The sequence below is a fragment of the Gigantopelta aegis genome, chromosome 12 (assembly GCF_016097555.1).
Source record: "Gigantopelta aegis isolate Gae_Host chromosome 12, Gae_host_genome, whole genome shotgun sequence".
Taxonomy (NCBI): Eukaryota; Metazoa; Mollusca; class Gastropoda; order Neomphalida; family Peltospiridae; genus Gigantopelta; species Gigantopelta aegis.
This window is the reverse complement of record NC_054710.1, coordinates 12,266,203-12,281,668: the sequence shown is the minus strand read 5'-3', so window position 1 is coordinate 12,281,668 and position 15,466 is coordinate 12,266,203. Positions and strand designations below refer to the sequence as shown.

General features: G+C 38.3%; 1 protein-coding gene across 1 annotated transcript; it reads right to left on the bottom strand.

Annotated features, from left to right (window-relative positions):
• Positions 1–6,915: 6,915 nt before the first annotated feature.
• LOC121386679 (ATP synthase subunit g, mitochondrial-like) lies at positions 6,916–14,815 on the bottom strand. Its single transcript, XM_041517667.1, has 3 exons — positions 14,681–14,815; positions 12,666–12,826; positions 6,916–7,133 (listed from the first exon to the last, which is right to left on the bottom strand). The coding sequence occupies exons 1-3, from the start codon at positions 14,736–14,738 to the stop codon at positions 7,011–7,013; spliced, it is 342 nt and encodes a 113-aa protein (XP_041373601.1). The 5' UTR covers positions 14,739–14,815; the 3' UTR covers positions 6,916–7,010.
• Positions 14,816–15,466: the final 651 nt, after the last annotated feature.

Here is a 15,466-nt window from a genome sequence, read left to right as displayed (position 1 = left end):
TTGGTGGTTCAAATGTAGTTAAAAAAAAATAAACAGATTTTCAAACTGACTACTGATATATTTTATTTTAGGACGTCATTTGTTCACCACATACACATAACTGATTGGTGGTTCATGTGATTTTAAAGTTGCGTAACTGACACGTGAAAAGAACAACTGCTCTCGTGAAATATTGTGCACTGTGAAAAGTGTACAGCGTGAGAATGAGGGTGAGCATAATCATCATCATGATCATCAGCATAAACGCATGTACCATCATCATTACTATTTTTCCGATGCACATAGCCAGCCATGTGCAGAACTACAAGTGCGTATCAATGAAAATCAGAAAAACTAAAATACAGTAAAATCTCGTTGGGTCGAATACACAGCTACGCTCGAACCAAAAATGAAGTCATAAGTTAATTTACACGTTGTTGACTTATTGGTTAGGTCGAACTACCCGATGGGTCGAACACTTCCTCGAGCGTCGACGGGGTTCAAACCAACAGGATTCAACTGTATAGTAACTTGAGCCATTTTCACTAATTGTTAAATACATGTGTGGGTGGGGCAGGACTAGCTCTGTCACTCGCCAGATTCGCCAATTGCGAATTTTAGAAGCAGTTGGCGAATTTTATTTTAGCTTGGCAAAATAATTTCATGTAATAATCAACATTTTTTTAGAAAATAACTGATAATTTCTGCAATTTTTTAAGTTTAATAGACAATTTAGCGAATTGTTTTGCTCACCCAGAGCTAACCCTGGGGTGGGGCAGGGAGAAGGAACATTATCCCAGTTCAAGTTAGTTGCATTCATAGCAACGACTAACTGAATTTGTCATGCAAAAAGCAAACAACTGGAAAATAGCCTCAATACACATAAAAAAGGCATGTCGCCAGATCCTCTCCAACCCCACTCCACCCCTAACAAATGTATGTATTTTAAATTTTGGACCAGTTATACATCTGGCCCTGTGTTACTTATAAAACGTAGTCTGACTCCAGACTAATAACAGTGAAACTTTAAAGGGACATTCCTGAGTTTACTGCATTGTAAGATGTTTCCGACTAATAAAATACTTCTATGATTAAACTTACATATTAAATATATTTTCTTGTGTCAAATATCAGTGTCTGTATATGTGTTTTTGGTCGTCTTAATATTTGTCAGAAGCACAAACTAAATTTTGTCTTCAAATAACTTCGTATGTACGAAATAAAAGATTTTAACAAAATAAAATGAAATTTAACCTAGTAAAATTATTAGAACGATCAGAAACACGTTCAGTATACAGGCACTAATATTTTATGCAGAAAAATATATTTGATATGTAATTACAATCGTTAAAAGGTCTTTGTTAGTCGATAACATCTTAAACATTGCAGCAAACTCAGGAATGTGCCTTTAAGGTTGTGGCAATGCCATACAAATTGTATGCAGGTGACGTCATTAAAGACTGAGTCTAGACTATTTAAAAGTTTCATAACCACAGGCTATGTCTCTTGTCAGGGTAGTAAAAGTACCAAAAACCATCATAAGTTCAACCTAGTGTTAGGTGCATTGGGAGGGAGTGGCCCACCCCATCCCCCAATGCACCTGGCTTCCCTTCACAACACTCAAAGAGAAAATCACCCAACAATTTTTTATGTTCTATATATTATGTATTCATTTTTTATAATATCCAGACATCCAGTGTGTATGTTTTATTTTTTGTGTATGTATGACAATGGTTTCAGTTTGTACATGTATGACGTGTAATTGTGGCTTGTACATTTTATTTGTTTATATTGACTGCGCACCAAGTGTGTTTTTCTTCACTTTGTACTATTTTGAATAAAGTGTGATTCAATTTTTTCCTTACTTTCATTTTGTCGAATTCTGTTAAATATGGTTTAGAAATTATTAGTTCCTTACTGGTCCATGTGGATGGGACTTGTTTTAGTGTCTGTCCTGTCTGTCCATCCCACATATAGTTTTCCAAACTTTTTTTCCAAGAAGAAATTTCGTATATATACAGAACTTCACATAACGTTGTTTTCAATTCCTATTTATTGCACAATTTTATGTTGCGCAAGAATATATACCACGAGACCGCTACGTCGCAAAATAAATGAGTGCAATAAATATGAAGCGAAAACAACGTATGTGAAGTTCTGTATTTATTACATACCTTCTTTTATGGTTTACAAAAACGGTTTTTAATTTAATGTCATAACAACACTTTGTTAAATCTATGATCAAAACTCCTTTCACGGATTCATTTAACGTTAAGAATCATACTCTGCAGCAGCCTTGTGTAGTCTTTCAAATACGACATGACATCATTTGTAAATCATATATGACGTAAGTAAATAAAAGACACCAACTGCAGTAAAAAGAAAAAGGGAATTCCCCATTTAAAAGTTCCGGTCCATATTGCACATATGTGCAATACAGGATAAATTTATTACATGGTTTCAAAAGGCCTTTATCACTATAGTAAGATTGAATAGGTATGTAATAAATAGCTTTATCATGTACAGTTACAGATCGTTTGACTTTTATGGTGATTTATCCATTTTTGACAGAGTTATGGCCAGATCAAGGTTGACTTTGATGGGAATATGTTCAAGGGCCATAATAACTGTCAAACATGTAATTTATCTGTGTTTGGCACTTAAAGCTTATTTTGTTTAACGACACCACTAGGGCATGTTTATTTAGTAATCAAAACTATTGGATGTCAAACATTTGGTGATTTTCACAGTCTTATAGAGGAAAGCCACATTTCCAGTGGTAAAGTGGGGTATTTCTCGTTCCAGCAAGTGCTCCGCAACTGGTGTAACAAAGGCTGTGACATGTACTATCCTGTCCGTGAGATGGTGCATATAAAAGATTCCTTGCTGCTAATCGAAAAGAGTAACCCATGAAGTGGCAACAACAGGTTTCCTCTCCCACAGCCTTTGATATATCAGTTGAGGTGCACTGGCTGGAACGAAAAATAGCCCAATGTGTCCACTGATGGGGGTCGAACCCAGACTGAACGTGCATCAAGCAGGCGCCTTACCACCGTGCTACCGGCCTCGGTGGCGTCGTGGCAGGCCATCGGTCTACAGGCTGGTAGGTACTGGGTTCGGATCCCAGTCGAGACATGGGATTTTTAATCGAGATACCGACTCCAAACCCTGAGTGAGTGCTCCGCAAGGCTCAATGGGTAGGTGTAAACCACTTGCACCGACCAGTGATCCATAACTGGTTCAACAAAGGCCATGGTTTGTGCTATCCTGCCTGTGGGAAGCACAAATAAAAGATCCCTTGCTGCCTGTCGTAAAAAGAGTAGCCTATGTGGCGACATGGGTTTCCTCTAAAAACAGTGTCAGAATGATCATATGTTTGACGTCCAATAGCCGATGATAAGATAAAAAATCAATGTGCTCTAGCGGCGTCGTTAAATAAAACAAACTTTACTTTACCGCCGTGCTTGTCCGATCCTGTTTGACAGAGTTATGACCCTTGAATTTGGGCAATATAAACCAATGTGGGGTTCAGCAGGGGACATGTATTGATAGTGGCCATTGGAGTAAGAAACACATTGGGTCCACTGGGGGATATTGATCCTATAACCCATCACACCTCATGCAAGTGGATGGAATGGGAAAATCAACATGGGGAATTGATCCAGTTTGTGAAAACTCGCCAAGCTAAAGGTTGAAAAAAGAAATGTTTTATTAAATAATGCACTCGACACATTTTATTTATGGTTATATGGCGTCAGACCACACAGACATTGAGAAAGGAAACCTGCTGTCACCACTTCATAGGCTATTCTTTTCGATTAGCAGCAAGGGATCTTTTATATGCACCATCCCACAGACAGAGTAGTACATACCACGGCCTTTGATATACCAGTCGTGGTGCACTGGCTGAATTGAGAAACAGTCCAATGGGCCCACCGACAGGGATCGATCCCAGACTAACCACGCATCGAGCGAGCGCTGTACCACTGGGCCATGTCTCGTTCTCGCTAAAGGTTGATGAAAGAAAGAAAGAAATGTTTTATTTAACAACGCACTCAACACATTTTATTTACGGTTATATGGCGTCTGAATATGGTTGAGGACGGTCCTGGACCACACAGATTTTGAGAGGAAACCTGCTGTCGCCACTACATGGGCTACTCTTCCGATTAGCAGCAAGGGATCTTATTTGCACTTCCCACAGGCAGGATAGCACAAACCATGGCCTTTGTTGAGCCAGTTATGGAACACTGGTCGGTGCAAGTGGTTTACACCTACCCACTGAGCCTTGCGGAGCACTCACTCAGGGTTTGGAGTCGGTATCTCGATTAAAAATCCCATGCCTCGACTGGGATCCGAACCCAATACCTACCAGCCTGTAGACCGATGGCATGCCACAACGCCACTGAGGCCGGTAAAAAGGTTGATGAAGATCAATTAAAAAAATCAAAATAATTTTTTTAATTTCATCGGGCTATTTCTAATTCCAGTTCACCATGACGTGTTACTATTGTCAGAATTCCCAAATGTTTGACATACAACAGCAAAGATTAATAAATAAGTCAATGTGCTCTAGTGGTATAGTTAAACAATAGAAACAACTCTTTTTTTTAATTTCAACACGCATGGAACAATGTTTTGACAAATGAAGCTAAACACAAACTTACTGACTTAAACATTTAACTACTTGGCCACACATCAACTTTTAGGAAATATTTTTTGTTGAGGTTCAACAATAATGCACAATTCAAGTAAAAATACATGGCAGATTTTTTTTTGATTCATGGTCTGCAATTTTTCAGTTCACATACAGTCCATCCTATCCTATAAAAATTTAGTTTTTTTCGTAAATAATCTGTTTGATTGAACGCAAGAAGGAAAATGAAAGTGTTTTAGAAAAAGAAAAAACCCAACTATTTTTGTGTGCAATTTAGAAAATTAAATAATTTTTGGTAAATTTCTAAAAAGTACAGGGGTGGGAATTGGTGAATTGTAAAAAAAACATTAAAACAAGAGGTCTGGGGTGGTGAACTGTAAAAAAGAGGAAATCTAGAGGGGTCTGGGGTGGTAGAACGGCAAAAAAGAGGAAATTAATCTAGAGGGGCCCAGGGACAAGGACAATTAAAATGCGAGGAAACGCAATGTTCCACGGTGGGAAAACGTTGGCTCGGAGGAGAATTCCCATCCCGGATAGTAAGAAAAAATACGTTCCCTGTGGGATGGACTATAGGTGGTCGTTTTCACTTTAATTGCCGATTGATTAGATCATGTTACAACCGTCAATAGAAAATCTGGCCATACTTTGTTTTTAAGGATGAACTCGACACATTTTATTTACGGTTATATGGCATCAGACATATGGTTAAGGACCACACAGGTATTGAGAAAGGAAACCTGCTGTTGCCACTTCACAAGCTACTCTTTTCGATTAGCAGCAAGGGATCTTTTATATGCACCATCCCACGGACAGGGTAGTACATACCACAGCCTTTGATATACCAGTCATGGTGCACTGGCTGGAACAAGAAATAGCCCAATCGGCCCACTGACGGGAATTGATCCCAAACCGACCGTGCATCGAGCGAGTGCTTTACCACTGGGCTACGTCCCACCCCTACTTTGTGAGAATGATTTTAAAAAATTATTTTAAAATGTACTCGATACATTTTAATATGGCTATATCAGTTACTAACTTCAGAGCCTTCAAGCTGGGCCAATTCTCTATATACAGGTCAATATGTCCGACGTAATCAGTTACTAACTTCAGAGCCTTCAAGCTGGGCCAATTCTCTATATACAGGTCAATATGTCCGACGTAATCAGTTACTAACTTCAGAGCCTTCAAGCTGGGCCAATTCTCTATATACAGGTCAATATGTCCGACGTAATCAGTTACTAACTTCAGAGCCTTCAAGCTGGGCCAATTCTCTATATACAGATCAATATGTCCGACGTAATCAGTTACTAACTTCAGAGCCTTCAAGCTGGGCCAATTCTCTATATACAGGTCAATATGTCCGACGTAATCAGTTACTAACTTCAGAGCCTTCAAGCTGGGCCAATTCTCTATATACAGGTCAATATGTCTGACGTAATCAGTTACTAACTTCAGAGCCTTCAAGCTGGGCCAATTCTCTATATACAGGTCAATATGTCTGACGTAATCAGTTACCAACTTCAGAGCCTTCAAGCTGGACCAAGTCTCCGTACAGGTCAATATGTGACATCTGACTTAATCAGGGATGGGTTTTTTACTGGCGTCATGGTTAGGCCATCGGTCTACAGGCTGGTAGGTACTGGGTTCGGATCCCAGTCGAGGCATTGGATTTTTAATCCAGATACCGACTCCAAACCCTGAGTGAATACTCCGCAAAGCTCATTGGGCAAGTGTAAAACCACTTGCACCAACCAGTGATCCATAACTGGTTCAACAAAGGCCATGGTTTGTGCTATCCTGCCTGTGGGAAGTGCAAATAAAAGATCCCCTGCCTGTGGGAAGTGCAAATAAAAGATCCCTTGCTGCCTGTCGTAAAAGAGTAACCTATGTGGCGACAGCGGGCTTCCTCTAAAAAACTGTCAAAATGACCATATGTTTGATGCCCAATAGCCGATGATAAGATAAAAAATCAATGTGCTCTAGTGGTGTCGTCGTTAAATAAAACAAACTTTTTACCAGTTGTGGAGCACTGGTTGGAATGAGAAATAGCCCAATGGGCCCACTGAAGGGTGTTGTCGATCCTAGACAGACCACGCATCAGGCAAATGCTTTACCACTGGACTACGTCCCGTCCCTGCAGTTTGTGAAAAATGCTACCAAACACAAAAATTTATCGCCAATGCTGGGGAGTCGTTAAACAATAATTAATTCTTTATCGCTAAACGAAAATGTTGAGACCAGGCAAGCCAAGATAAAAAAACTAAAACACAAGTCTTATGTAGTCTTTTTTTTTTTTATTACAATAAAGTTTCTACTTAATACACAATGTCCAAAATCAAACCCACTGGACCACAGAATTGTTGTTTGATAGTTTTTATTTTCCGAAGTGTGTGGCTCCTGGTATATTGTAACCTATGATGCTGCCTTTGCCAATGATTTCTCCAACAAAAAACCAAAACATTATCTCCATGCCGACAACTGTATTCAACCAAGCTTCCTGAAATTGAAACAAATAAAATATTAGTAATAATATTAAATTATTTACATGAGAATTTATCTGTTCGTCATTGTTTGTGAATTTATCTATGTACAACAGTAACAAATTGAATAAAACCAGGGAGCATAGCCAGGGCTTCTTGATCATGGTAGCCCCACTCCCATCATGTATGGCTAGTAATATTCAATGTTGGGCTAGTAAATAACTACCATTGCCATGCCCGATGGCTAGTGAATTTGTTTTGGTCAAATGCTACATTTAAGTCTGTTTTGTCAATGTGAATATCCTTCCCCTTTCTCCCCTCAAATCTACGGGCTTTTAAGCTACATCTCCTTTAGATGACATATCCAAGTATTCCTATTAGTAAACTAAATTTGTGACGTGTACATAAATTTACAAAAAAAGTACAACAATTCTTATAATAAGAGGGCTTCAATGATATTCAATGTTGGGCTAGTAAATAAATATCATCATCATGCCCGACGGCTAGTAAAAAAACTAAGTGGTCAAATCCTGCATTTATGTCTGTTTTGTAAATATGACTTTCCTGCCCCATCCATCCACCTACCCAAATCAAAGGGGTTTTAAGCTCTATGTCCCTCTTTAGGTGACATACCTGCATCTGATTGTATTTATTAAAGTAGGGCTAGTGAATTTATAATCAGGGCTAGTAAATTTATAATCGGGGCTAGTAAATGTTCTAAATCACTGATCTGATGGCTAGTGGATGTTTATAAAATTCTAGAAGTCCTGAATAAATAAAAACAACACAACATATTTAGTTCACATTACACATAAATCAGTCTGCAACGTTTCCATGAATGCTGTAAAAAGTGTAATGATATCATTGTCTGCATTCTATGAAAGGAAAGCATTCAGCTTTTGAGTGATGTTGATCCTGACGTTGGAATCAAGTATTTATGGTAAAGACGGGACATGGCCCACTGGTAAAGTGCTCGTTTGATGTTCAGTCAGTTTGGGATTGATCACAATTGGTGGACACACTTCAGTGGGCTATTTCTCGTTGCACGACTGGTATATACATGTATTAAAGGCAGTGGTATGTGCTATCTTGTCTGTGGGATGATGCATATAAAAGATCCCTTGCTACTAATGAAAAAAAGTAGCAGGTTTCCTCTCTAAGAATATAAGTCAAAATTAACAAATGTTTGATATCCAGTAGCCGATGATTAATAAATCAATGTCAATGTGCTCTAGTGGTATTGTTAAACAAAGCAAACCTATCTTTATTGACTCACACACATACAATTTGTATGACAGGGCCGTACCCGGGGAGGGCAGTTGCTCCCCCTGAGCATCTCACTTTTTTTTTTTTTTTACTCCAGAAAATAACACACATCTCAGGGTTTAATATATATAGTGTTTCATTTGTTTATAAAAAGTAGTGCACCCCCCCCCCCCCCCCACTCCAATTTTGATCAAAGTACGGCCCTGCATGATGTAAAATTTTCATACTATTTAGTCTTTGAGTCCAGCAATCTGATTATAATTAGCTCTACCAGTAGATCTAACAGCATTGCGTGGACTCCCATGTCCAGGTGACATTTCATCTATAAATAACAATTTAAATATCGACCAATTACACTCCGCCTTTTATAGCATTATTCGGGAGCATAGAAATTCTAAAAATATTGGGCGAGACTATTTATGCAATAGGCGAACTTGTTGGTCTATTTCAACATTGAAAAAACAGGGGGAAAGTGCAATAATAAACTCTGGATTGCATACTAGTATTAGTGATTTCCCTAGAAATTAGGCACGGCATGGTAGACCAAACACTTTTGGGGCATTTTCACCATTTTCGGGGCACTTGTTTTTTTATTAAAAATATGCAAAAATTAATTGAAATAAAACATTAATGTAATTTATGTGCTTGCTTTAATAAATGAATGGCAAAAGATATAAAAGGCATATTTTATTAATTATACCTTTTGGGTGTTTTATAAAGGCAATTTTAGAATTAATTAGTGAAAAAGGCTTGTTTAATCTCAGGGCAGCATGGTGCTAGACTATTGAGGCATGGTGCTGCATCATGCTAAAACAAGCTAGGGAAAACACTAAGTATAAACAGATTTTTTGGCTATACCATCACAGGTTGAGTTTTTTCCGTCTTGAAACGAATTTTATATAAAATTTTATATTGCAATTAGTTTCCGACATACTTCGTAATTCACCCGAATCATTTCGTATACCCTCGGCATAATCCCGAATGTTTTCAAATCACTAGCACGATTTTGCAAGTTTCGTTTTGATTGGTCGAATGAAAGGATAACTGGACATGAGCTCCAACGGGCTGCTGTTAGATCCACATGTAATAGTGGAGCTAATTTTGATTAGATTGTGAGTCCAGACTCTAAAAGTTTTATAAGTTTGGACCAGATGTGTAGCTAGTCCAAAATTTAAAATACACACACTTCTTGAGGGTGGGGTGGAGAGGATCTGGCGACATGCCTTGTTTATGTGTTTAACAAAACAATCTTTATATTTGGGTAACTGAAGAGAAACTAATTGTAACATGTATACTATTGTTCTGTACAGCATCGACATTCCATTTCCCATAGACAGTACAATACATTCCCCGGCCTTTGAAAGAAAGAAAGAAAGAAAGGTTTTATTTAACGATGCACTCAACACATTTTATTTACGGTTATATGGCATCAGACATATGGTTACGGATCACCGGCCTTTGATGTACCAGTCATGAGGCACTGGTTGGGACAAGGAAGGAAATTTTTTATTCAACGACGCACTCAACATATTTTATTTACAGTTATATGGCGTCAGACATATGGTTAAGAACCACACAGATTAGGGGTGGGACGTAGCCCAGTGGTAAAATGCTCACTGAGCGGTTGGTCTGCAATCGATCCCTGTCGGTGGGCCCATTTCTCGTTCCAGCCAGTGCACCACGACTGGTATATCAAAGGCTGTGGTATGTGCTACCCTGTCTGTGGAATGGTGCATATAAGAGATCCCTTGCTGCTAATAAAAAAGAGTAGCCTATGAAGTGACAACAGCCGGTTTCCTCTCTCAATATCCGTGTGGTCCTTAACCATATGTCTAATGCCATATAGCCATAAATAAAAATGTGTTGAGTGCAGCATTAATAAAACGTTTTTTTTTTTTAAATTCCGATTGGCAGCAAGGGATCTTTTATATGCATCATTCCACAGGCAGGATAGTACATAACCACAGCCTTTGTTACACCAGTTGTGAAGAACTGGCTGAAACGAGAACTAGCCCAATGGGGCCATTGACAGGGATCGATCCTAAACCAACTGCGCATCAAGCGAGCGCTTTATCACTGGGTTATGTCCCGCCCCTTTGTTGAGGACAAGGAAAAAACCCAGAGTCCAATACGGATGGTCAGTATTAGTGCTGTCTTCCTGCAGTCACACAATTGTTAGTAATTTAGGCAGAAATTTTTGGGTATGGAAAGAAATGTTTTATTTAACGATGCACTCAACACATTTTATTTACGGTTATATGGCGTCAGACATATGTTTAAGGACCACACAGATTTTGAGAGGAAACCTGCTGTTGCCACTATATGGGCTACTCTTCCGATTAGCAGCAAGGGATCTTTTATTTACGCTTCCCACAGGCAGGATAGCACAAACCATGGCCTTTGTTGAACCAGTTATGGATCACTGGTCGGTCCAAGTGGTTTACACCTACCCATTGAGCCTTGCGGAGCACTCGCTCAGGGTTTGGAGTCGGTATCTGGATTAAAAATCCCATGCCTCGACTGGGATCCGAACCCAGTACCTACCAGCATGTAGACCGATGGCCTACCACGACGCCGGTTTTTGGGTATGGCGCTATGGAACTGAATGCAACCACAGTCAGTAGTGGGTATGGTGGGCCTCCCCCAGAAAGAAAATAGGTTAAGAATAGGGCTAGGGTTAAGAAAAGCATACAGTAATGATAAGAGTAATTAATTTGGTCAAAAGGTATGGCACCAAACCCATTTTACCCTCTGGCAGAAAGCCTGTTAGGTAAATATGCAAACTTTCAATTATCTAAAATTTTGAAATATAACTGTTCCCTGAAAAAAATCACATCCATAAAATAACAGGGCTGGAACTTAAGAATTTGTTGCCCACGGTAATTTCTTTAAAAGTGCCATCGGTGAAAATACCAACCTTAGGCAATTTATATTTCAATGAATAGATGTTTAACAAAAAATATTTACAAAAAAAAGTTTTATTTAACGAAGCACTCAACACATTGTATTTACGGTTATATGGTGTCAGACATATGGTTAAGACCCACACAGATTTTGAGAGGAAACCCGCTGTCACCACTACATGGGCTACCCTTTCTGATTAGCAGCAAGGGATCTTTTATTTCCGCTTCCCACAGGCAGGATAGCACAAACCATGGCCTTTGTTGAACCAGTTAATGGATCACTGGTCAGTGTACCGTATATCTTCGCCTGTAAGTCGATCTCGGCTATAAGTCGAGTCCCTAATTTCAAGCCCTGAAAACTTTTTTTTTTTATTGACCCGTTTATAAGTCGACCCATGAAAAACAACTTATAAATATTGAAATATTTCTTATTTTCAGCACATGAGAACCATAATGTACAATATTTGAACAAAAGAAAATTATTTTACAAACTTTGGTTTTCACGTTTTGTACATCGCAATATAATCAGACTATTCCAATCAAACTATCATTATTACATAGCATCAAAACGAAATATTCCCTTAGTAGAGAGTGAAAGCTGTTTCACTGTTACTGTATGGCACTGTACAGATGGTTTTGTGCACAGACAACAACTTTATTTATAAACACTGACAACAGATCATTACCATAAAACTGAAAGTATCACGTTTTGCCGCCATATTAATACATGTAAGGAGGATAACTCTAGAAAGTACACTGGTTTTTGTACCAAATGATGTGTGTCACTATTACTCTAGTGAACTGCAGAGATCAGTCTATTTTAAGGGAAAGCTCAGTAATATTCATGAAGTTAATCACCGACAAAACATTGTTTGAACAACCATTAATGCCAGTGACCAGATTTCAAACATTTTTGCTATTAGTGATGACTGTTACTTTAACTAGGTGGACTGTTGTCTTGGCATGTGAGTGATATTTTTTGGTGAAATTTTTTTACCCTCTTATAAGTCGACCCCCCAAGTTATAAAATAATTTTTGGGTGAAAAAAATTCGACTTATAGGCGAAGATATACAGTAAGTTGTTTACACCTACCCACTGAGCCTTGCGGAGCACTCACTCCGGGTTTGGAGTTGGTATCTGGATTAAAAATCCTATGCCTCGACTGGGATCCGAGATGTTTAACAATACCCCAGCATGAAAAATATATTGGCTATTGGGTTTCAAAATACAGTAAATGCAAAAATTAAGAACTGTGCAAAAAATACCAATATCACAGATAGGTAAAATTAAAATTTAGAATAAAAGTCAGTATCACATATATTTCAATGACAATTAGTTGTCGTTAATTTCAAGCCCTGGAATATTAGAACAACACATACCCGGACTGTAAGTTTCTTCCATTTGCCGGTTCGGGCTGCGACGACCAGATTGTTAAAATCTCGCTGAACCTGTGGCATTTCGGACATTGACGGGGGTCGCATCTCTACCCTGGCATATCGCCAAAACGTCGTCAGCTTCGGTGTTGTGTATGCAACAATACCTGAAAGAAAGGAACACCTGATTAAAGATACCTCAGCATATTTTAAATTACAGCTTAGCTATGTGGGGGAAAAAAAATTGTTCAACACATTTTAAGCTATAAAGTATGCAGGGTTCACACTGGAACACATTTTGGTATAGCCAAGTTTCAGGGCCCAGTTGTTGAAAGCATAGTTAACTTTAACCTTGGGTTAGCTTAATATTTTACTTTTAATTTTTGGTACACAATTACAAAATAAACTTTATAGATTAGATTATGTATGGATACCCTTGGTTGTTCTAAAGCAGCTTTCAACATGTTTTCAGTTAATATTTGTAGTCCTTGATTTTGAAAATTTCTGTTACCCACTGGTTAAGCTGAGTAGCATTTGAACAACTGGCCCCTGATATGTAGAATATTTTCTTGAAATTTATTAAAATGTGGTCAATTAAATAAGGAATATTTTATTAGCAAAAGACTAAATGTTGTAGTCATTTTGTATAAAAATTAGCAATTGGATTATTTGGCACTGGACAGAGTATGGCCGTTTGGTGTCTAGCATATTCCTCTTATCCCCTGGCTGACTGTGGTGGCATTCAATTCCATAACATAGACTACAGCAAAATAACAGCCGTTTAATATTCGTCATGTGTATGAAATGCATATCCAATTTTAAACAAATAATCACCTAATGAGGTACTTGCGGTCTGGTTTGTTTTTAATATAATTATACACCCTGAAATTATTTTCTGGCAGAAAGCCAAGCCCGGTGAAAGGTAGTTCATCAAGATAAACCTCGTGTGCAAAGCACAACGGCGAGGTTTATCCTGTCTATCCATTCCGCCATTCGCAGTTTCTGGACAACGGTTCCGAGAAATTTAGCTCGGAACAAAATTGAGGTCAAAATAACGATTACCATCACATTTCCCCACCCTAATCGTATATTGTGATCTATTTCGAGCTCACCGAGACCAAGAAATACTTACTTTGAAACGAGCTTCACTTTGAATTAAAGGAAAAAAGTCCGACTTTACCGAGCGGATTCTAGCAGCCACTTTCTAGCAGCCAATTATGCTGGCAGATAATATCAGCTGACATGCATGGCGACATTCTAAACACTGGATTCATATGCCTTTCGAAGATCTTTAAGACATAAAAATGACTCTTGGTTGTTATTTTGATTTTGTGTGGTTTTTTTATATAAAGATACTCTTTTAAACTCTGAAATTCTTAAGTTATAGTGAATACTAATAATTAGCATATCAGTGTGTTTAAAAGTGTGGGAAATACAAGTATCAATCGAAAGGCGTATGAAAGTGGCCGATAGAATCTGCTCGGTAAAGTCGGTCTTTTTTCCTTTAATTCAAAGTGAAGATCGTTTCAAAGTAAGTATTTCTTGGTCTCAGTGAGCTCGAAATAGATCACAATATACGATTAGGGTGGGGAAATGTGATGTAATCGTTATTTTGACCGCAATGTCGTTCCGAGCAAAATTCCTCGGAACCGTTGTCCAGAAACGATAGGACTCTACTAGGAGTTTCCTTTGGCACTGTCACGTATAAAGAACATTATAAATACTTATCATAGAGAATTAGGGTTAGGGTTAGTGACAGTGCCAAAGGAAAGTCCTTCCATTACATTGAACAAATTCTCTAAGAACGGGGGGAGGGGGGGGGGGGGGTAGCCTACCAACCAAACGGTAAACCACCCTCAACACGCGACTGGGGTCTGACCACAATTCCAAGCCAAGGTCAAGAATATTGACAGACTAAAGAAAAAATACATTAAAACTCCGACCAGTAACATGACTGACGATTAACGGAATTATAAAAGTATCTGAATAGCTGGCCAACTATGACAAGAGTAAACGTGTACCCTTTGCGGCATTTGTTGTTCTTTGAACCAAAGACATCGATGCCCTTGCCGCAGCCATTTTGGACAAACAGGAAGTGATGGAACAGGGTAGACTACTCTGCAAGTCGTACGTGTTATGTATTTCTACCTTTCTCAAATGCGCACCATTTTATTTCCCCAACAATCCTTTAGTGCCCCCCCCCCCCCCCTCCAAGCGACTAGTACGAATGTCCAAATAGTTCTGTGAGAATATATATCACAATTTATAACTTAAATTATTTTAGTTATCAGGATTTACTTTTAATGTGTTTACTTTTCTTCTAGTTTATTAAACCAAAAAAGATTAAAAATTAATAATCAAGGCTCAAAATTAATTTTGTTGATTGAAACGCAATTTTTGCTTGTCAGATTTTAATCGGAAAGCAAATTCTTGAAATTGAAAAGCAGTTCTGGATCATATGTATTCATATCTGTTTACACTCGTTTAAAGTACATTTATAGTAGATAAACAATTAGTGTTTATTTTCGCCCACTCCAACACAGTAGACGTTTTAGCCATAACGAAAATGCTTTACCAAAATTAAAAGTAATGCACTGTGTATTTATATATCAATAAGAAAATGTATCTTTTTCAACAGCTCGCTATAATTTCAGTATAAATTTAACTTAATTTAAAATATACATAGATCAGTGGCAGTCAGATATTTGCATAGGATTTATTCAAATATTACGTAACGCCCGAGGGGGTGAGTGGGTGTAGTTCAAAATGTTATGTGGCGTTACAGGGGGTGGTTGGGTGTACTGAAC

Bases quoted from the DNA above. Each gene is read 5' to 3' on its own strand.
- LOC121386679 (XM_041517667.1), bottom strand. From the start codon at position 14,738: ATGGCTGCGGCAAGGGCATCGATGTCTTTGGTTCAAAGAACAACAAAT. The intron at 12,827-14,680 runs GTACACGTTTAC...CCTTTCTTTCAG, and splicing joins AACAACAAATGCCGCAAAGG to GTATTGTTGCATACACAACA. The intron at 7,134-12,665 runs GTATGTGTTGTT...TTTCAATTTCAG, and splicing joins GGAAGAAACTTACAGTCCGG to GAAGCTTGGTTGAATACAGT.